At 30.7% G+C, this 24,716-nt stretch overlaps 1 protein-coding gene across 3 annotated transcripts in view; it reads left to right on the forward strand.

Moving 5' to 3' along the window:
- Positions 1-24,716, forward strand: part of Nlg1 (Neuroligin 1) — a 190,033-nt gene that overhangs the window by 134,381 nt on the left and 30,936 nt on the right. For all 3 annotated transcript variants that reach the window (XM_088231401.1, XM_088231402.1, XM_088231403.1), the window contains exons 6-8: positions 1,048-1,198; positions 4,425-4,556; positions 21,310-21,477. In XM_088231401.1, the coding sequence (XP_088087527.1) occupies positions 1,048-1,198; positions 4,425-4,556; positions 21,310-21,477 (451 nt within the window). The remainder of the gene's footprint in view (positions 1-1,047; positions 1,199-4,424; positions 4,557-21,309; positions 21,478-24,716) is intronic.

Genomic DNA, 24,716 nt, shown 5'->3' on the forward strand with positions numbered 1-24,716 from the left:
TCCCTATTATTTACACAAGATTTTTTTATATATTTTACGTAATTGGAAACGTTAACGTAAGTATATGTATTCAATTCATGTAAAAATTGTATTTAGTTGCCATATTGTATTTTTGTTGTTATCTAAATAAAAAAATAAAGAATAATATTAATGACCATATCTTACCACTTAAAAGAACGCGTTGAACAATTTGAAAAATACATATTTTTTATTTGAATTTTATAAAAAAAGGTTTTCTCAGAACTCCTGCACGTCAAAAATGGTATGTTAGACTAAAAAATAGCTGAAGCGACGATTTGCCGCCAGCAAAAGGCAATTAGGTTCGTACCTTGGCATATGACGGTATTCAAGTGACGGCGAAAAATAATATCGAGTTTGCTTTTTGACACCTTCCCCCGATTTATTATGTTTAAAATGCGGAGTTAGTAACTACTAAAGTAAAAAAGAAATTCCGCCTCGCCATCTCGTGATTAGCACGTTTGTCTACTATTTAAAGTTTGATTCCGGACAATTTTAAGTGACCACTTCAACCAGCCAACTATAGGTCATAGCTCTGCAAATACCTAAAGCTTCTATATTACATCCTCAATTTTTTTTTCTCTGTTGTAATGAATTTGAATTATTTCAGTTCAGGTCAGTGACAAAATATGGCGTTTATCGGAAAAAAAAATAAAGTACGCACTTGTCATACAAAAAAAGAACAAAATAAGTGTTTGAGGTGTAAAAATTGCAATAAAATATTCTTAGCAGCTCCAATAGATACAAAAATACTTGTTCTGAAGTGACGTATATTATATGGGTATAATAAACATGTTATAATATAATTTATATATGAGTTCAAATATGTAATTTAATAAATAATACGTTGCGAATATCTAAGGAATGCTCTTTTTTACCATTCCTATTCATGTATTATTATGTATCTCGATTTTTTTTTCCTTTTTTTTCATAAAATGTTTTTTGCTAATCCTAATGACATTCAAGATAAAAAAAATATTTTTGTTTATGTTCATGTCTTATATTTTCACACGTATTTATTTAATCTAGGGTTGTTTCACCGCGCTATACTGATGTCCGGTAGTGCTCTTTCTGACTGGGCCATAACCTCTAACCCCCTCCAGTTCACGGTACAAGCTGCGCAAAGCCTTAACTGCCCCCTGACAGCTGACGACTTAGGGGAATGCTTACGCAGAAAAAGGTAGGATTTGCCAACCGACAAAGCCTCTATTTGGGGTTTAATTTTTCAAATAATTTCAAAATGTTTATCTGTTTTCTTCAATAAGTTTTTCTGAGAATTAGATAAAAACTTTTGATTTAATTTTTTTTGACCGTTTATTTCCAGGAAACAATATGTTATCAATATGTATTTTTTAAATGTAAAAATATCTTATCCTCAGTCATAATTGTAAGAATTGGATAATTTATAAGGAACTTTTTTGCAAAAAATCACCTGAATAGCGCTTTACATTTCTTCACTTAAATATTAAAACTTACATTTTGATTACTAGCGCTAAAAAATAATCCACTTGATTTTGAATTTGATGGTACGATAGAAGAAAAAAGTGTGATTTCAGTTGAAACTGACTAGGACTGTCGATTCGCAAGTGTAAAGACAATTTATTAGTAGTAACAATTTATTAGCAGAAAAGCAGGCTACGGCAAAAGCACGGTCATCAAACCTTGTGTTTGGGCTGCGTTGGAATTCGAGAAGTTTGCCTCCGACTTAATATAATGTTAACCTAGGAAAAGATTTTTAGCCATGTGTTTTTCCTAATGCAAAGGTCCAATAAACGTCCCAAAGCTATTGCATGAAGGGATTTAAATACTTTTTATAAAAGTCTATCTTTAATTCTCACTGGAAATTTTAACCAACGCATTTCCATAGCTGAAGTTTTTTTTATGTTATGTGTGTATGTGTGTTTGTCTATGTGTGAGTGGTATTTAAGTGAGGAATTATTATTATCAACATTATCTATGTTAGTTCAATATCGTGGATAGACTATCGAACAAAATGATCAAGGGGGACAAAAAAAAATTAAAAACATTTCGTAAAAAAAAGTAAAAAAATAAACTTTAATCCAGTTCATTTTGCGTTGTTGGTTTATACTACAAAATCTATTTTTACTATCGTATGCGTCTAAACGAAATTAATTGTAGCAGTTCAACTGACAGTTACGTATGGCTAACTCGCTGTATTGCCTTTACGGAAATCGAGTAGGTCTCACCCGCTGTATTCGATTTAGGGATAAACGCGGCATCGCTTCCCTTCTTTAGTAGGGGAGGATTTATTCGCGGTACTGAATTTAATCGAATGCAACCAGTCTATTGGTAAATTATTAAATTTAAATATATCCATCAATCTGGCTTGTCCCATTGAATCAATGAAAACGCCAAAAAACGTGCGTTGATTGTTTTTGGCTAATATGCGGTATTGAACTACATAGATAATTATTCGTTAATTTTTTTTAAATTGTAAATGTCTCATTTATATTAAAATTAAGCAACATAAAACAGTTTAACGCTACATAAATATGAATAATTGAGGGCATTGGAAGCAAGGATAGCAACGTCCAAAAAAAAATTTTTTTTGTCATGATGTCATTCTTTTATTTATTTATTTTATTAACGGCCTATGTCAATAACAACAGTTACATGAAGAAACATAAATACAAGAAACTGAACAAAAAGAACAAAAAACTAAGTAGCAAAGACAAACAAGGGCAAAACAATAATTGTAAACAATCTATTTATAAAAACGAAAACCATAAGACTTCGAGCTAAACCATGCCAATCCAACTTCGTTCCACACTGTTAAGTCGGGAAGAGATCTACGAAAAGCCAAAAAATCTATCCCAAAGAATTCCAAGTCATGTGATGAATTGACTCATCTACACATTCTGTACATTGGGGCATAAAAACAAAAGTTGCTCTTAGAATATTTAATAAATAGCAGGTTTTGACTTATGGTAACATTATTGGGAGCACGAAAAGAAAATCATTGCAGCAAAGATGGGACATCACGCATTAAGTATTAAAAAAATATATATAAGGTCCATCTCAGTTCTACCTGTCTTCAATGAAGACAAATTAAGAGATTGCTCTATTTCAAAATAGGAATAATTACCCCTTTGTAATCCTAACAACCATGCCACTTTTCTTAGAAAACGGTGTTGGATAAGGTCATCTCGATAAGGTCAATATGGGTCCTGTAGAATGGAGACCAAATATGAAAAGAAATTTCTAGATGGTGTCAAACTAGTGAGCAATAAAGAGTTTTGATGGTGTTAATATTTTTGAAGTCCGTCGTCACTCTATTGATAAATCCGAGAAGTTTGAGAGATTTGTTTACAATATTATCAATGTTTTCGCGATACTCGTAGGAGAGTTTACTATCTAAAGTAATGCAAAGATCCTTTATTGACGAAACCATTGAAAGGGAAGTATTTTTTAGTTTGTAGCTGAATTGTACAGGTTTTTTTCGTCGCGAAAAAGATATAATTTTACATTGGTCAATGTTATGTTGAAGACAAATGATGTCATTCTGTAGTTAATTAACTTTATTTTTATAAAAATCGTGAGTTGAGTTTCAAACATAGTTTGAAATCATATTTCTGATGGTTTGAAAATAGTAATTGAAAGCAAACAAAGCAATATCCATCAGCTTTTTTATTCGACAAACGACAGGGTTGAGATTGAATTTTTTAAAATGGCCGTGCCAAACAAATAATATTAAGAAACTTTTTTGAATTCGTGTTTCTATTAAAGCTAATTTATTAGAATCTGAAAGTTTAAGTTCACTGAAAATAACATTTCTAACATGAAGACTCTCTTTGGCATTAGTGTATCAGTTTTTGTTGTTTTTCTCGAAAACGCCAAAACAAGAGCTTGCTATCTTTGCTTCCAATGCCCTAAATTGTTTAAATCGTTCTCTTTTAAACCCATATATAATGGATTTTCATTAAAACTCAGAAATCACAAATTACGTTTTTATTCAAAAAGGTTTTGCAGACTTCAAGTACTTTTTTTGTTTCTATAATCTAAAGTTGAGTTAGATAAATTACAAGTATTATCTTTTATCTCTTAAATTACACCCCAATTTTTTTTTCCATTTATGATTAAAAAAAGGTTTTGAAATATTTGAAACTTTTATGGAAAAAAATATGACATACTCTTATTTTTTTAATTATGAGTTTAAAAACACTGTTTTGTTTATCGATATATAAAATTTCTAAATTTTATGTAGTCACGTCTCTGGTATCATATTATTGATTTTTTTGTTTGTCAAATTGCTGAGTTTCATTTTCAAAACTTACCTCTCTCTTTATGTCAAATCATATTTTTAATAACCCTTGTTGTTTTATTTTTTTCCATTACACAATTTATTAATAGAAAAACATAATAATATAACATTTAAAAATTTTCAGACTTTCCGAAATTATGGCGGTTCGAGTATTGGCACCTAAATACATGACTCCCTTTGGGCCAATAATAGATGGGTCAGTCATTCCAAATGAACCAGCACAGGTTATGGGAGTGTACAAAAACCTATTTAGCAAGTAAGTAACATAATTATTTATATATTCATTCAATAAATAAACATACAAAAAAGCAAGAACCTGATTTCTTACGTCTCCCAAAATAAAGGAATTAACGGATCCTTATTCATCGCTGCTCTAAACAATGCCGCAGACTGAAAATAATGGAAGTGTATCATCCGTTGCTTACCATCTGTTGACTTTTTTGAAGTAAAAGAGCTAAAACCTTTATCATGCGGGTGAGATTCATCCAGCTGAACCAATTCACCTTCTAGTCAACGCTTGAAAACGATTTCCCAACTTTCGTACATCTTTTTTGACCAGTTAGTTAATTTAACAATGTGTTGAGTATGTCCAAATGTTTGCAGACTGGCTGGATTTCCTTCCGAGGGAATTATTTAAATCTAAATTTGTTCAGGCGTTGCCTTGTAGGTAAATTGGTTCAGCCGGGTGAATTTCACTCACATGATAAACATTTCACCAATAAAAGTTTTTTATATAACTGTTCTATTTAAAAGTCATATTAATTTTAAATCGTATTTTAATAACGTTGTATGATATATTTTTTACGATTTCCTGAAGTTTTTATCGTCTCCCTAACACATATCACAACAAAAATTGTAATTACAATATTTTAAATATATTTTCCAACGGCAGATTTACTAAAGCATAATTATACATGATTTTAAATTAACCCTTTAAGGACCCGAATCAGTTCATGTTTGTACCAAATAAAATTTTTATTTACTAATAATACATCCAATACTAAAAAACTATTTGAAAATTTTGGATGTTCATTTTTAACGTCCATCGGGGGCATATCTTGGCCTCCCGAGTTTAGGCGCAATGTGCCTGGTGTTTTAAGAATAGTCGTTCTTAACTATACAATTTGATTACAAATCTCTCAAACTAATCGTTGACTTTTAAAGGAATATTTAATAAGAAAATACATTTAATTTTATTAAAAAAGGGTTAATGATCAAATAAAAAGTAATATTGTGATAAAACAAAAGTAACCAAATTTCAAAACGGGCATAACCATGAACAATTCCAAATATGAAAATTAGGTAAATAGATAAATAATGTGTTATATTATAAGTCAATTTAATATTACTTAAATATTTTTTAAATCGGAAAAGATGCATCGGTGCAAAGAAATCGACAAAAAAACCTTCTTTGACTTCTCCAAGTAACAACTTTTTTTCATTTCTGATTATTTCAACAGAGAATCTGAGACAAAAAAACGTTATGAGACGTTCAAACGTAATGTGTTTAAGTGGCCACCTTGAGTTTTTCTTCGTATTTTTAAAAAATATCGTTAATTTTTTTTATTTTTTTTTTATTAAATCATACAAATTTTTTTTTGTACTTCCAGGAGTTACAAGAAACTTATTTTGGGACAAAAAAATATTTACATATAGGTATGTTAACAACAATAATATAGCAACAAACAGTAATAAAGTAACAAGTAATAATATGTACATAAAAACTGAAATAAGATAGTAAGCAAATATATGATACAAATTATACATCCGCTTACCATCCTTTAAACAATCCATAATAAAAATTAAAAATAAAATTGTTATATTTACATATTGCAAGAAAGAAATATTTAAGGGAAAAAATAAATTAAAACTAAATTTCACCCTCCACGTACCTCCTCAAGTAGTAATTTTTTAAATGAATACAGTTATTTATTGACGTTCTATAGGACTCCGGTAGCCTGTTGTACTCGCTACAAGCAAGCTATAGCAAAGACCTTAGACCATACCTTGTCGCGCGTGATCCAGGTACGTGAATATTTTGACGCTGTCGCGTATTATACTGATGGACGTCACGATTTGTATTATTGTATCATAAAATAAGCGCAATAATTAATTGTGATGGGCCATGGACAGAACATGGACCTCATGAGCTAGTCTCCAAGTTGTCAGGACAGAAACTGCAGGCCTATTCTGTCAGAATTTCGTTTCGTAAGTTCGTTCGTTCGTCATATATTTATTTCATTCTAACGCAATGAAAACAAAATTTCGCACTTGTTACCTCTCATAGGATAGGAATGAATTTACGAAACGATTTAGCTACAGCATGAGGTCACTGATAATGGGATGAAAGTAATGACAGAAAGGTACTGGGAATGGTGGGACCTGACGAACGGAGAGAGGGTAATAAAAAAATCCGACTTGTGCCTGTCCGATCAAGTGCGCCCGGCGTAGGATTAAAATCATTTATATCATTTATATCATTCGCAATCTGTAATAAATACTATCTTTGAATTTACGAGTTAATCGATCAAGTTTTAAAAGCATATGAAAACATAGCAAAACAAGTTTAATTTTAGTAAAATATTCTCAAAACATGCCTTAAATATCAATTAAAAGGATGACAAGAGATCGTTCTAAAACAAAAAAAACAGCTGTCACACTAAATCCACAACATTTACTGTGCAATGCTGACTGTCAACATAAGCATAAAAAAAGAGACGCTCTTCAGAATAACTGTAATTAAAAAAATTTATTTTTTTATTTTGATAAGTAGGTACTTCAGTAAAAAAATCTGAAATTTTGTGTAGGTACATTTAAATTGGGATGAACGAGTTAATAGGATTTTTAAATCAACTTAAAAAAATAGTATTAATACCATCAGAGGAAGGATGAAGGCCAAATGAACGCGGTTGAAATGCGATCTCTTAGACGAATATATGAGAAATCAATGTATGACTGGGTTACGAATGATAAAATCAGGCGGAAGTGTAAGTCTGATACCCGTATGCAGAGACAAAACTTAAGGTGAGGAAAGTACATTCTAATTTTAAATGCAGAGAATAACCCGAAAGTGAAGACTATATAATGTACTTTCCTCACCTTAAGGTTTGTCTCTGCATACGGGTATTAGTCAAGTATAATTGATAAGATTAAGAAAGGGTCTCTGAGATGGTTTGTCAGAAGAATGGTAAAACAAGTATTTATGGTGAAAATGAACGGTAACGTGAGATGAGAACGACCGAGAAAGACGTGGCATGATCAGATAAACCAAAATCTTAAGCCTGGTCATGTCGAAAGCAGACAGAACCGAAGGGCATGTATAACAAGATTTATGAATGTGGAGGAAGCTGGGAACATATGCCAGGATAGACGTGTGTGGTGGTCCATTCTCTCTGCATACTCCTACGGGGAAATGGCGTGATAGTAAAAGGAGTAGTAGTAGTACTTTAATGTAAAATATTAAAGAAATTTCAATTTTTAAAAATTAGTTTTTACAAACATCATATTTCTTAGATTAAGATTGAAAAATAAAATTTCCGGATCCGTGAATTATGTAGGGCTGAGACAAGCATTATCGGTAAAATCAAGAAAGGACTATTTCGCTGGTTTGGACGGATTAAGAAAGCGAGGAACACCGAAAAAGACATAGCTTAACCAAATTAATAAAATACTGAATAGGATCATATCAAATGTTGGAATAATTGTCGAGCGTGCGTGAGAAGATGTATGATTGCTGAGAAAGCGAAGTCTGTATGCTAAGACAGAGTACCGTGGCGTTATATCATCTCTGCCAACCTCTACGGGAAATTTTTATATTATTTTATTGGAATACTTGCAATTTGTTTGATTGTGCTGTTGAAAAAATATTTTAAAGAAAAATTGAAATAAATTTCCTGTCATTCCGAATAGGTTTTAATAAATTCTTATGGAAAGGCAGTTGTATTGTGTATTTTTTTTCTAAAAAAATTCCATGTTTCATATACGACGTACGTTATTTATATCATTTAATGAATATTAAAGTTATTCTTATTTATAATTAAAAATCTTTTCATGAAAAGAACTAGTTCAAAAATATATTGTAATTTAATGTTATTTTTGTACCTGTTTTGAAATATGACCCGATTATAATACATTCATCGTTATTTTTAATAAAAGTAAAAATAGACTAGAATGGAAAGGAATTGTGCGACTTTGACTTGATTTTCATCTTCTAATGGTTTTTCTTAAAACTTCAAAGACAAAATTAATACGATTTCAGCAAAGAGAAATTGAAAACGAAATCAATTCGTTGAACGAAAAAAAAAAAGTGAAAATCAGATTGATAATCTTATATTTAATTTAATTCAATTATGATCAGAACGGTAATTTCATTAAGATACGTCAGATGATTAATGAATTCGGAATTCTTACTTCTAAATATTTATGTATTTTTTTTCATTATTCATCAATTTTGTCCGTGTGTATATGTATAAAGTATATCTAATGACCTGTAATTGGCTGGTTTTTATTTTTAAAAATTAAATTTTACACAATAATAAAGGTTTCAGCTATATTACTTCATTAAAATTATTTAATTTATTTAATTATTATTAAGTTTAACGTAATTGTACTCAATCTAATTTCACTTAGTTGTACAATTTTTCAATGTTTAGCTTTATTGTCTTTTGTATTTTTTACTATTTTAAACGCCAATTTTCGGTTCTGAACAAAGCTGAAATGAAAAATCGATAGTTGAAAGAATTTAAGAAATACGGATGTCCATACATAAGCAAAGTGGTGAATGTTGCTCAGTGTGTAAAGTGACCACTTAAATCATCCAATGACAAGTTATAAACCATGTGAATGTTTAGACTTCCATATTTTCTAATCTGATGTGTTCCATATATATGTTGTAATTTGTTCAATAAATTATAAATATTCATTAACAAATTAAAATAGGAATGCAGAATACCTTCAAGAAGAGAATATGGAATTCTAGGCATTTACAGTGCTTATGACCTGTCAATGGCTGGATTAAGTGGTTATTTTACACACTGTGTAACATTCACCATTCTGCATATCTTTGAGCATCCACATTTCTTAAATTCTTCCATTTGTTGATTATAGTAAAGTTAAAGAGATGAAACCTTTATTGTTGGGAAGAAATTCATCTGACTGAATTATTTCACATTTTTTAAACTTCTTCTAGGACCAGTTAGTTTTATTACAATATATGAGTTTGTACAAATAATTGAAGAAATATAAATGTTCAAACATATGCAGAATGGTAAATGTTACACAGTGTGCAAAATAGCCACTTAAACCAACCAATGACAGATTATAAGCCCTGTAAATGCCTAGACTTCCATACTCCCTACTTTCTTCTTTGAGATATCCTCCATCCCTGTTGTAATTTGTCAATTTTTATGACTCCCGTGGGGGTGAAATCCAGTCTTTTGTCTACAAACATTCAAACAAACTCAAATTTGTACAAATATTTAAGTTAAGTAATTGTCTTTAATTGGTGTATCAAAGCAGTGCCTTATGCATCATTGAGTGCGGATGCGGGAATAGCTATGCTTTTTATCGTTACTAAGAAAACATTTTAAAATCCAATTTGGAAAAGGCTAATCTTCTTCATTTAACAGAGACTTTGAATCCTATTTCTCAGCAAACAAATGTAGGCTGTTGGCACTTTATCGGTCCCTTCATCAAAAGATTTTCCTCTAGAAGCTTTGTTAATGAGCTTTGTTTTGCCAACGACAAATACCTTATTTATTATTTAGACAGAGGATCGTGTTAGCTATTTGTATCTTTGTTTTAATGACGACAATGATTTTGATAATAAATGAACCTCGGGTCCGAAGGAGTTCAAAATGATGAAGAAAGTTGTGAATTTACTTTACAATCAAATATTTACGTATTTTATTTTTGTTGTAATAGTATCCTAATATATGCGTCTCTTTGCTTGGGCAATTAAAAACATGAGTAGATAAAGATGATATGTCACTAAAATAAAAAGCAGAGGTATGTATAAAGCAGAGGTAGAGGTAGGTTGAAGTTTTGAACACCAGTACAATTATTGATGAAAGTTTTCTGCTATTTTTTATGGTATAGTTGGTTTTATATTAAAAAGAGTGTACATAAAATCATCATCGATGTAAAAATGTAATTTTTTTGAAAATTTGAAACATCACGCCTTCATCCACTGATATTTTCAACTTTTCTTTTTTTTAAATATATTTATAATTGGTTATTTATTTATTTTATAATATGCTTTTCTTTTTTTCGAGTATTCCGTTCATGCTTGAAATGTGGATATTACTTTATTTCTCACAAGTAACTATTATCAGCCTTCGTTATTTGTACCTTAGTTATTAGAGTATTTTCATAATAAGTTGGTTAAAAAAAAAACAGAGAGAAATTTTTATCATATCTTTGATTTTATAATGTTTCGTAATTTTTTTTAATCCCCACTGAAACTTCAAAATTCGTCTCTTTCCAAGTTACGTCACAAGTTCTCGAAGAGTGGTCAAAACACGTATCTGAACGGTGAAACATAACTGAAAAGAATCAAAGAAAACATGGGTTTAACTGACGTTTATCGTACTAACTGCTTACTTGCAGGCATTCTACAAAGGCAACGATGAAGTTAATTCTTTTCTTCCTATTACCCCTCCTCTCTCCATAGTATAGTGTAGATTTTAAGTCAATTTTTTTTTTACAAAAAGTGTTTATATATTTATAAACTTTGAATATGTTTATAAATCTACTAATTATTTTCTCAATCTCACCATTTTGGGAAGGTAGGAAGAAATTTCAAAATGCTGTATACCCGCCATTATATGTTTATTAAAAAAAAATAAGGATAAAAATAAAAATGTTATTTGGCTGATTTACATAGCGACATTTTTGAGAAAAATCACCCCAAGGGCGCTTTGCAATTCAATTTTTAAACTTACATTCTTACTAAGCCAACACCACATCTTGTACTTTCTGATTTCATGGTGTTGTACATAATCCAATCGCTTTTTGTATATCTTGTATTCGTCCATTATCTATTAAACCTTAAAACAATGTAAGTGAATCTTTCATTTAATTTTACACAACCTAACAATGGTAAAATAATTCATTTTCCATCATTTAAAAAAAAAAAATAATAAATTAGCCCTATTATAGCAGAATAAATTACAAATCATATAAACGCAAGTCAAATAACTAGGATACACTTCCGTTCACTGCTTAAAACTGACGGATTGAACGAATACATGTTTTCATTTTTATCTCTTTCACACAAACACCGCATAACAGCGTCTCTGTTTTTTTTGTTATAAGTTCTTGCTCTTTGTTATACAGTTAAACAAATTTATTGTGGTATAGGCATTACTTTCATCACTCTAATTATTATTCTTCGCATAATAGGATAAAAAAAATTGTATTTAAATCCAGCATATTCAAACAAACTTTACTTTCTTTTTATAAAAACTAATAATTTCTATAAATAAGATATATATTATATCAATTCGTGTATCATATGTACACTCGTACCACAGCCAACACCAGAGTTAATATTTTTTACGTGTCGCTTTAAAACATTCTTCAATTCAGTCAACATATTTTTTTATTTTACATTTTGATAATTACGGCATCTTAAATATGAGAATAATGTATCCAATTAGTATTGAAATTTCTGAAAAGCTGAATTTTCGAATCAGTGCCAGAAAGCAATGGGTGTTGTTATTAATTTGTTGGAGGAATAATAATTTGTTTTTCAGTGCTTAAATTGTAGGAAATATCTCATTTCAACTCACTGACTTCGCGAAAGTATTTAATATTAAGAATTACCATCAAAATTTATTTAAGGGACTCAAAGTTCAATCAAGTAAATTAAACAACATTTTTGATGAAGGATTAAAAGTCTGTTGTGAATTATAAATTCGGTTCGGTAACGAATCTTGATGATTAATGTAATTACATTTTCTCAAAAATAATAAAGGGAACTAAGGCTCTGATCAAGATATTCAAACTACCTACCTACGTTTTTAAGAGTAATCACGGAATTGATCGATTCATTTAGAGAAAACCTCTTAATTTGATGTTTAAAACAGTGGTTAAACATTTCGACAGAAATTATAGTTGGGGAAAAAGTAGTTTTATATTTTTAGCTTTATTTCGATTATTTATAAAAAGTGTTACAATGATTTGATTAAAGACAAACGTGCGCCGTTCTGTTTGATGATTTGTTGTCAACGAGAATTCAACTTCTTAATGCCCCTTTTGTAAAAGCCCTTGTCTCTATAGGCAAAAAACTCGGACAAACAATGTTCACAGGCCTCTTTTCAGGCCACATTTGTACCACCAAGCGCGTTAGTCATAGACTGGAACAGGTAATAGTCACTAAGTGCCATTGTATGTGGTGAAAATGTCCATTAGAAGATTATTCAAAATACAGTTTCATCATTTTAAAAAATACGAGTGATATATCAAGTCTTGTAACGTAAGTCGACTAGTGTGACATCACGGCCAGATAAGAGTTTCCTGGTTCGGTCAAACGTATCTATTTTAATTTGTTTTTTAAGATCAATGAGGCATCATCATTATTCCATAATAATATATCTAAGTAAAATTTTCACGTCAATGTGTGTAATTGTTAATAAATATTTGCAAATATATGTGTATTTTGTACTTAAATTATTAATATTATAATCCCACAGCAAGCACAAGAGGTTGCCTCTTTTTTGGTGTGGTACTTTGTTTTGTTTTTTGTTTCTATACTTTTGTTTTATTATGTATTTATTTTTGTTAACATGTAACATTAAATTTTATTAAATATATATTTTTTAATTTAAAATTAAAAAAATCTCTTTTCCCAGAATTCACTCTTTCGGAAACAAACACACAGATGATTAAAAAAATATATTTATTTGCTATAACTTTATCGAACTTCAAGAACAAAATTGTTATTAAGGTTTTTGAATATTTATTGTGTTTTTTTTTTCCTTATTTCAAATTTCATTTTTATACATGTACATTGTGTATAATCTGTATATTTAAAAGCCCAAAGGCTTGATATTTTTTAAACATAGATGGTAATAAATTCTAAGTTTATCACTGTCTTCCAGATGCAAACTGCGCAAAAAGTTTTAATGGGTTCTTATGCCGTGTAGCGTTTGCACTCATTTCCGACTGTGAAGAGTCTAGAAGAAAAGAAGCGATCGAGTTTCACAAGCATCCCGATAATATTGACAAAGATGATGGGATGCAATTAAACTTTTCTAAGTATCCAGTCAGAAAGAAATCACATAAAAACGTAGACTGTAAACAACACATATTTCAGCTTAACAAGCTGCATAAAGCAATGACTACGACACAGTATTAATTTTAAATAGGTACATTACGTACATTACACTAGCAAAATAATAACTTCCTTACATTAATAAATTGCATGTGTATCGTTATTTGCTATTTTTTTTTATGTTGATATCAACATAATACTTGATATATTTTCGATGTAGCTATTATCACTCCCTCTCACTTCTGTTCAATGTACTTCATAGTCCTAACGCTCCTATATACCTGCGTAAAAAATTTCAACGCTTATCAGTTCATGGTTTACCCTTTCGTTCAAATTCTCAAGGCAGACTCTTAATACCCATCCACAATTCCTCTTTCTTCTCTAACTCATATAGTGTCCATGAGGCTCGACTATGGAATCATCTCCCATCCACAATCAAAGATGTTACTACATTTTCTCTGTTTAAATCACGCCTGAAGAAACATCTCCTTCCTCTTCCTTAATCTCTTCTCCTTTCCTTTTTCTTCTTTCTTTTTTTTTCCTTTTTCCCATTGAACAATCGTTTCGATTTAAGGTAATTTATAAACAAATACGTTTTTTCTATTTTTATATATCTTTAGCTTTTTAATATTTTTTTTCTATCGAATATGTTCTGTAACTTGAATTATAAAAATTAAACTTTTATTTTATTGGTTGGTTGGAAGAAATTGCCATTTGGCAATAAACCCGCCAATGTACATACAACATTACGTGCAAAAAGTTAAATAAATAAATAAAAAAATTATATGAATAATACATTCACGTCAATGTGCAGTGTAAAGTGAACAAATAGATATTTTATTATCAGATATTTCCAAGTATCAGTAATAATTTGGTAGAATTTCAACGTCGCAAAAGATGGTTTAAGGTGAAACTTTACATTACAAAAAATAGCAAAATGATTAATTTAAAAACAAAATACCTGCTGTGTAAAGTATTTATTTAAACAGGCAAACAGTTAAGAAAATATTGTGCCTCGAAAGTGTTTAGATTTTTACGTTACTAAGTCAAACTTTGTTTTTTATATTTGTTGATAATATTCGTCAATTTGCCATTAACACTTTAGCGCCCAGGTGCGGTCGCAGTCACCGCATGATGTTTTTAGATTTTGTGTTTCATTGTGTTATCTCTCTGTAGCCTTTTTCTACTTTCAAAATATCATAATTTAATTGAGTACGGCTGTCAAACAGTCCTTCCGCTCCCAAAAATTAAAATATTGACATTTGAAAATTGCAAGCGGTCTTTGTGACCGCACCTAAATAATAACTTATTGCTACTTAATATGGGTAAAGTTTTTTTGTTTGAAAAATTAAAGTATTTGACTAACTAATGGCTTCTTTAAGAAGAATTAAAGCCATTTAAACGCGAAGAAGTTACTTTTAAAAAACAATATGGAGAGAGATTACGCAGATCTATAGGATTGTGGATCAACTTACTATTTTGACTTCATTGTATCTAATACTAAAGATCCGAGTCGAGGATAAATCAAATCAGAGCTTTCTGAATCAAAAGTTCAATTTTCTACAATACCGACTTTACTTTCTACCTGGATTGAGGTCAAAGTAGCAAACATAAATATTTCAAACAAAGAACAAATAAACAAATAAACGCAAGAACAGCGATCAGAAAGAGCTTATCCTAAGGGGCGAATTTGCCGCGAAACGTTTCACGCAAATTCATTCGCGCGTTAACGAGATACTAGGATGTAATACATCGCGTCCAGAAGCATCACGCGAATTCGAAATATGCGCGTTAATCACGTGCACTCTCGACTCGCGCTTGATTCGCGCGTATTGCGCGCGAGTTTAGACACTAGAGACGTTTAGTGCGTCCAGTTGACAAATGCTCGTGCGTTGGTACGCTCCTCTGGACGCAACGGTCGCGCGTATTACGCACGAGAGAATTGCAGTAAATTTGCCCTTTCTGGACAAAATGTTCAAGTGACGCGCGAGCTTCGGAGAAATATTGTAAAGATTTTGGGGAGAAATGAAGAGGTTTTGAAAATAAAAGAATAGTTGGGAATACAATTCAATCTAAAAAATCATGATCTTAAACGAAAAAATACTGCATGTTTGTTTTACTTGTAAAAAGTTAATTTGCATGAAATGTACTACAAAAAAAATTGTATCAAATATCGCAAAAAGTAAAAAAGAATACATTTCAAGTTGATTTATTTATGTGGTTGTTCAAATAAGAATATGATTTTAATGTTGTGTTATTGCAACAACTCCCGTTTTTTTTACATGAAATTTTTTTTTTTTAAACATTTCTTGTACGATAGAAAATGTGTCATTATTTTAACAAAATCAACTAATAAACGTTTGCAGAAGTCACTCGAACATTTGATTTAATTTAATTTCACGTTTAATATTCTCAACAATATTCCAATATTTCTGCTGACCAGACCTGGACAGTAACGTTACAATTTTATCACCTAGGTAGTAAAGTGTAGAAACAAATTTTGAAAAGTTTACTAAAAACATATTTCAATCATCATGCCGTAAACATCCGCCCGTAAATTTTTAAGAAATTCAAGTTTTTCTCGAGAAGTTTGTTAATATGGAAATTTTCGTCGTAAAATTATATTTTCTCTTCAAATTTTATGCCCCGAGCATGTGTATGCCTTTATGCTTTCCTAGAAAAAGATGGAAACGTTCTAGAGTTAAAACTGTATTATACAGATCAAATTTCGATTCTCCTACAAAAATATTGTATTGTGTAATGAATGAAAAAAACAGGATCACTTATCCAACAACAGATGTAAATAATTTTTTCTATGTATTTTAAGAAACTCCAACAATAATATTTTAAAAGTAACTATAAAAGCAATAAAAGACAAAAGGAAAACATCTTATAAAAAAAAAACATATGGTATGAAAAGCAATACATTATTTTTAAAAGCAATACTAAAAGTAATTAAAAGTAGTTTGAAAATATAAAATCATGCAAAGTGCAGCAGAGAAAAAAGAAAGAATAACAGTATTTCAAGTAATCTGAAATACTTGAAAAAGAAATATTAGAACAAGATTTTTAACTTAGAGTAGTTAATAAAAAATATTAGAGCTAAATAAACAGTAATATAAATTTTAGTAAAGAAATTACATAAAAAGAAACAATATTAAAGTATGTAATATAATGAAAGAGAAAAAAGGTAATTATAAAAAGCTTAAGAGCTTTAATTGGCTAATTTTAATTACAGCTTTCAGAGTTTTGGTAATATTTTGCTTGTAGATCTCTGCTTTTAATTTCACACAGACACGGGAAGTATTTTGCGGTTTCGTATTTTTTTTTCTTGTTACGTTTTCTGATCCGTGTAATACGGGCATTAGGTTCTCGTAAAACTGCGAGCGCATCTTCAAATGAATTTCTGAATTTCTCTCGAGCAGCTTTGTGCCCTTTTCAAGAATGTTTTCGTGTAATATTCCAGAGTGATACTCCTCACTGACTGCCATACGAGAATCCATTAAATTATTCCTATGCAAACTCACTGCCGCGCGCAAGCGCACTTTCACAAATATTTCATTCACTTGAACCGCTTCAAAACTACAAGTGCATCATTTGACCATTGACAAGCAATGATTTTATTTATACAATACAACAGAGATAAAAAACATTGTGTTTTATACGTCCACGCATTTAATAATTATATCTTTATTGGGCATTAAGAAAAAAAATACAATTTGAAAATAATATTAAGACAATGCGTACTTACTTTAAAAAAACATTTACAAATTATCTCTAAGATTACAATGTTGTCTATATATTTCCTATGTAACTTTTTTTGTTGCATCTATCTGTGTAGGTAAACCCGGACCATTTACAAGGCTTATAACCTGTGATTAACAGGTTTAAGTGACCACTTTACACACTGTGTTTCATTCACACATAAAGGCAGAATAGTATATGGAACTCTAATAATTTTTATTATTTTTTTATTTTATTTTTTTAAAAATATTTTTTTAAAATTTTATTTATCACAATTATAAACTTAATATCCTAATTTATATTATTCACTGTTTCATAAATTATATTCACTATTTACACTATAATATTACCTTATATTTTTCACATATATACTTTTTACATTTAATTTGAAATATAAATACATTTATTTCATTTTTTATGCTTTCTGGCATTTCCTGAAATAATTGTATTCCCTTGTACATAAGGCATAATTGATCTACTTTTTTTGGCAGAACCCCATTTCAACAAAAAAAATCACAAATATTATATTTTTAAGACCCATGCATCTGATTTATTGCGTGTTGTAATGTTTGACTTTAAAAAAGACTTAATTTAGCTTTATTGTACGTATACAATGTGAAGAACATTTTTTTATCGACGCTTACTGTCTGTTTTCTACGACAATACACTTTAACTTTCGGAACCCATGTGACCCTTCCACGCCACGTAAGCAAACTAGTAAATGTTACGCAGTGTGAAAAGTGGTCGTTTAACCTTTTCCTCACTTAGCACCCAAAAATTACACGTGATCCGAACGGGGGGACCAAACGTCACGAGGGTAAAAAGTGTTTATGATCATGCAACAATTTATTTATGTTTTCACGTACACATTTTTTGCTCGTTCGTGTATTTTATAATTTTTTGTTGGTTTGCCGAATGCTAATGTAAATAAAGTGAAATTGATCCTTGTATTATTTACATCATTTTTCGTTTTAATATTAAACGATTTTAAAATTTTAAAACAAAAACAGGAAAATGCTTATTTCTGATATTTTCACGATTACAAAAAAGGGCAAATAGCTTGAATAAAACTCGAGTTATCGAAATAAAATTGATCTATGGGGGATTCGAATCCCCTCTTTAGGTCCGGCTAGGTTAAACCAGCCAGTGACAGGTCATAAGCCCTGGAAACGCCTTGACTTCTATATTCACTTCTATTAAATGTTTTTCATACATATTGTAATATGTTAACATCAATAACTCCCAAAGGGATTAAATCCAGTTCTTGTGTACAAAAGTTAAAATAGACTCAAAAACTATTTTTGATAAAATCAGCTAGTCCAAGAAGAAAAATTAAAAAAGGAAAATATTTTCATGCGTTGCCTAGTATGTAGGTGAATTAAAATGTAAGGGTTTTAGCTCCTTAGCTTCAGAGATCAACAGATATTTTTTTCTTTGTAGTTTTGTTCAATGTATATTTTAAAGGCAATGTCGCTTAAGTATAATAGATCAATATCCAAATAAACGAAAAAACAAAAACTCGATACTGGGTAGAAAAGCCCAGTTGGGAGGTGAATAGGCCATTAAAACTGAAGAAGAAGTAGATACAAATTTGTAGTGATGAAGTGAACATAATGAAACGAAATAATCAAATACATAAAACGTTGTTATAATTCTGAATAACATGATAGCCTCGTGGTGTAATGGTCAGCGCGTTTGCCTACCACGAGAGGTCTCTGGTTCGATTCCCTACATGGTTAATACGGAATATTTATTTAAAAGGATGTTGCACAAAAGTAAGCCAAAAGTTATGGTATTTGAAAGGGATAGTGAGGTTACTGACTGCACATTTATTTATTTGACACTTTATATACAAATACAATAAATATACAAATAAGGGCGGGAATATTGCCTTAAGGCATAATAAATGTAAGCAACAAATGTCTCGAGCAAGTAGAAGAATTTGTGTATCTGGGAAGCATGTTTTCAATAGATGGAAGAGTAGAACAAGACGTTGAAAGAAGAGTGAACGCTGACAACAAAATGAACGGAGCACTAAGCACAGTAATTTCTAATAGAAATATGTCAATCGAAGCTAAACTGGCAGTGCACAACGGAGTTTTAGTCCCCACACTTATGTATGGAAGTGAAACATGGAACTGGCAAAGGAAGGATGCAAGCCGAGTGAACGCGGTTGAAATGCGATCTCTTAGACGAATTTATGGGAAATCAATGTATGACAGGGTTACAAATGATGAAATCAGGCGGGAGTGTAAATTTGAGTCTAATTGATATAATCGATAAGATTAAGAAAGGGTCTATGAGATGGTTTGACGAAAGAATGGTAAAACAAGTATATATGGCGAAAATAAACGGTAACGTGAGACGAAGACGACTAAGGAAGACGTGGCATGATCAGATAAACCAAAATATTAAGTCTGGTCATGTCAAAAGCAGACAGAACCGAAGGGCATGTATGACAAGATGTATGAATGTGGAAGAAGCTAGGAATGTATGCCAAGATAGACGTGTGTGGCGGTCCATTCTCTCTGCCTACCCGTACGGGAAAATGACGTGATGATGGTAGTTAAATTTTCACATCAGAATATTTTTTAGTCCCTGGACTGGTACCTGAAGAGTAAGACTAATCATCTCACCTTCATGATACAGAAATGATCAAGATACGCTGCGATTGGTGTACAAATGCAGTGTCCACGCACCAATAGGTGCGGGAAGGGAATTATGATAATGATGATGATAAGGCGGCCTCCGTGGTGTAGTGATCAAGACGCTTGACTCACGCACGGAAGGTTCCGGGTTCGATTCCCGGTGAGAACACAAAAATTAAAATGTGATTTTTCTCAAGCCTGGGTGCTCTGTGATGTAATTCACAACTGTAATTAGGCCTCCTGGCCTGTTGTAGTGCAATAAAAAAAATGTAAAAAAAAAAACCCGTAATTGAAAAATGTGAATCGATTTGTAGTACAGTAGAAAAAGAAATGCTAATTTAAAAAAATAATATTGATGCCTCAGTAAGTTAGTTCATAACATCTTAAGAACCAATATAATTTTTTTAGATTTGATCATCTTTAATCTGTTAATTCACAACACTACCACGGGACAATTACCTGGTTAACTAAAATGCTATGAATCTTCGTAATCGTAGAACAACGAAAAATGCGACATTGACTTTTTTTAATATTTGATTTTGAGAAGTTTATATAAAGGCTTTGTATTACAGTTTTGACAACATATATATATTTTTTTTAAATCAAAAACTTTGTTCCAATAAAGGAAAAAAAATGTATGAAGCCTATGTAAAAATAAAAATATGTTATTTGCAACAACTATGGGGAACAGGAAATCAAAATGACATAAACAGACTACAAAGACAGCAAAATAAAAATTAAAGTTAGTATATGACCTTCCCTATCTAACAGCAACCAAAGAACGTTTTAAACAAACTAAACAATAAAATGTAACTGAACTCTTTAAACTGGAATCCTTAAATTTTATTCATAAATTAGCCACTGATGTAATTGTAGACGAAGAATTAAGACTTGAAAAAAACTGTAGTAAACATGAACACAATACGAGAATATTAGAAAAATATCATATGCAACCTTTTAAAACGAGAAAAGGACAATTGATACTAATAAACCGTGGACTGAAATTATACAATAAACTACCATACAAAACTAAACAAAAGACTCAGACAACCTTTACAAAAGATGTTAAAAATATTATTATTAACAGTAGAATGTGAATTTTAAAAGTAAAAATATTTTGTTAAATGTATGTGACCCGTAAGGGTTTATCAATGAAATGTAAATTAAAAACAATCCTCAGTATCGAATTACAAACTTGTGTATTCATCAAGTTGTTACATAAAATTTAAATTTTAGAAATAAAATTATTTAAAAAATATACTGCTCCCATGTAAAGGTAAAAAAAACCATATGCGTCGTTATTTTACGATCATAATATTTTTATTTTATTTTTATAATTTCAGATACGAGCTCATGTACGGCTGTACCGAGCTGGAAAGCTACCACCTTCTAGGAGCTGTCGCCCTGGCTCACGGTATGCTGGAGAGTGAGAAGGATGCCCTGCTGCGGCTCTACTCTCAGGCTCGGTTCGAGTACAGACCGGACCTCGCCCTGGTGGCCACGCTTAAAGAGTAAGATCAAAACAGTTCCAATATTCCGCTCCCCCAGAAGTACACCGTGGTGTGTCTAAAGGGCCGATTAAACGTAGACGATACAGTATTGTTTTGTCGACGTGTAAACGGCAAATTGTTGGACAAAACATTGTCCGGAGACATCGCCATCGAGATAAACGTGCAAGCTATACCCGCAGCGCAATAATTACCACCACCACTGCTCGTGGGACCCAACGACCACAATTATTTATTTTATTTATTTATTCATACAAATATATACATATTACAAGAAAATATCATAATTACGTATTCCAAACTCTTTAAGGCCAAGGGTCCTGGGTTGAGTTAGGATACAACATTATGGAAAGTGGAAGCACGTACAATAATAGCAAAAATTAAAATGAAATATTATTACGTAAAAAAACATTTATTTCAAAGAGCATCTGGACAACATGCTCAAAAGTATATTAATCTATTCAATATTTCGCAGCAGTCTCCTGCAATAGTCTCTTCCCTTAGACAAAATCCAGATTTGTACACTCTTTCTGAAATGGCTTTCGTTTTGGAGAACTTAATATCTTCATCCAGGACATTGAACACTGTGGCCACACAAGAAAAATTCATCTGAGCAAAAGTAGTACGTGTTTTTGGAATAAAGTAATTCCGATTACAGGAAAACCTCATACGAGCATTCTGCTGGGATCTACGTGATTTATTGTCCTTTTGTAAGCACGGATTGACATGACCTTTTGATATCAGCGATTTGCTTGACGTTAACGTGTCGCTCCCAAATTTTTTTAACATAGTGGCAGAAAAAAAACATTTTTATTATTTAGTTCGCCCTCCAACGATTCCAATGTATCTTTAATAAAGAATTTTTCGTGAATTTGCGCGTAACACACGCCGTTGTGTATTAACTTACGCAGCGCTCACGTGTGAATTGCATCAGAATTTCAGTATTATCCCAGCTTTCTGCCCTGCAGAGTCAAGGCAGTTCACGGTGCTATGACAAGACAATATTGTCAAATCTATCGTATTGTCGACGTGTAAACAGTCCTTTAAACAGTCATTTTGCAAGAAAATAAAAAACCTCTTTTTTTTACTTTTGGTGCTCATTTTTAAATTTGGAAAAAAATTAACACAACCCTTGATAACACCAAATGTATTTTTTGCGATATAAGCTCATTTGACTATTAAAATACATGAAGAAAATTGAAACGTCATAATAACTGCAGTATTTTTCGCTTATTTTAACTCAATTAATTTCGAAGGATACAAAAGTTGATAGTATATCTAGCTTAAAAAAATCGTAGAAATACGTGATTTTTCTCGTAAGAAAGGAAAACCAATGTGGTGAAAAGAGAAATTTTTGAAAGTTCATCATTCAAAAGAGCAAAATTTAGACTTAGTACTCGTACAATCTTTTACTGGGGATGCTATTTTAAAATTGATTTATTTTTTAATTGATTCAATTATCAATCTTATTGATTTTCAATCAATTTAATACTTGAATAATTAATTTTTGAATAATTTAAATGCTGTACTATTTTTATTTTGTAACAATAGTTTTGAGGTAATTTATTTTGTTAATTATTATTTTTAATTAATTACATTTCTAATTCACGAAATTTTAATGGACTTTTCATATTTTCTTATTAATTTCATCATCATCCCTTTTCTGCATCGAATGATGCATAGGGCACTGCCTTAGTACACCAATTGCAACGTATCTTGATCATTTTTGTTGCATCAAGGTAAGATGATTAGTCTTACGCTTCGGGTACCAGTCCACGGACTACAAAATATTCTAGTTGAATAACACCCTTTTAAATAAATATTTCATATCAACCATGTCGGAAATCGAACCCGAAACCTCTTGCATGGTAGGCAAACGCGATGACCATTACACGATGAAGCTGACTAATTTAATTTGATTTTAATAATTTTAACATCCCTTGCCTTAAAAAATGGCGCAGGATTGTGGATTAATTTTTTTTTTTTTATAGTGGTACAAACAAATACACCGAGGTATGTAGCATCCAATAAATAGAGTAAATTGTCATTGCATTTTTTAATTTTTTTTTTAAATTTTAAAATTTATTTATAAACCCTTGCGGATTATAAAATTTAGACGCTGATATGTTTTTTATAAATTATCGTATCTTGTTTCAGTGGTATTTTTCGTCAATGTTTTTACTGGTTGGCAAATTGTTTTTAAAAATAAAATTTATCGAATAAGTGTTATCTGATTAGAAGTTAAAATTTAAAGATTTTAAAAGAAATTGACAGATGATTACTCTGATTTCATTAAATTAAAATCTTTTTTCGAATAGTTATCAATAAAAAAAATGAAAGTAGGAAGCAAACCTCGGACAAGTTTTAGATATACATAAAATGCATGTAATATTTAACTTAATATTTACCCACCAATTCCTGTGATATAACTGATATTGCAAATTGAACTTAATCAATTGATATCTCAGCAGCTAACTTCATTGAACTTTATCTGGATATAACCCGGAGCCTTTCTTGCGTGAGTTAAACGTCACAATCACTACACTACGGCGGCCACCTATCTCAGAATCACCGAATCTTCTAGTAAACCTTAACTCATAAGAAATATTAGATAATATTTAAAAAAAAAAACTCCATTAGGATCTCCGAAAACAACAAAATATCAAATACCCCGAGACAAATATATAAATAATTCATTTGAGATAAAGATACGTAATCTAATTAGATCACTAAACGAGACACACATATCATTTTAATACATGTCAGATGAAAAGAGACCGTAATTATCTGGCGATTATTTTCTAACCTCAAGTTACAGTTATTCTTAAGAGTTTTTTAACACGTAATTTTTAAATAAAATAAGACATTCCTACGTCACAGGCCCTACGGCATGTAATGCTCTCCTAGCTGAGGTCCAAAACTGTGAGAGTGAAGTGATGTTTTGGAAGAAACTTAAAACCCACTTGTTCTTTAAATAATTTAAATAAATTTTTTGCATGTGGTGACAAAGTACATTATTTTTCTTAATTAAAAAGTTAAAATTAAAATTATTTATTTATATAATCACTTTGTATAGCGCCTTTAAGATATTATATTACGAAAATGGCGCTTTATAAGTTATCGCTATATAATAATCTAAATCACATATCAAATATTAAAATTTTTTGAAGTAAATCCATACACCGACTAACGACAAAGATTTTCATTTAATTTTCTGCTTTTTTCCTAATGAAACTTCTTTT

Source organism: Micrasema longulum, unplaced genomic scaffold (assembly GCF_059751315.1).
Source record: "Micrasema longulum isolate JH-2025_06_02 unplaced genomic scaffold, ASM5975131v1 h1tg000881l, whole genome shotgun sequence".
In the NCBI taxonomy this organism is placed as follows: Eukaryota; Metazoa; Arthropoda; class Insecta; order Trichoptera; family Brachycentridae; genus Micrasema; species Micrasema longulum.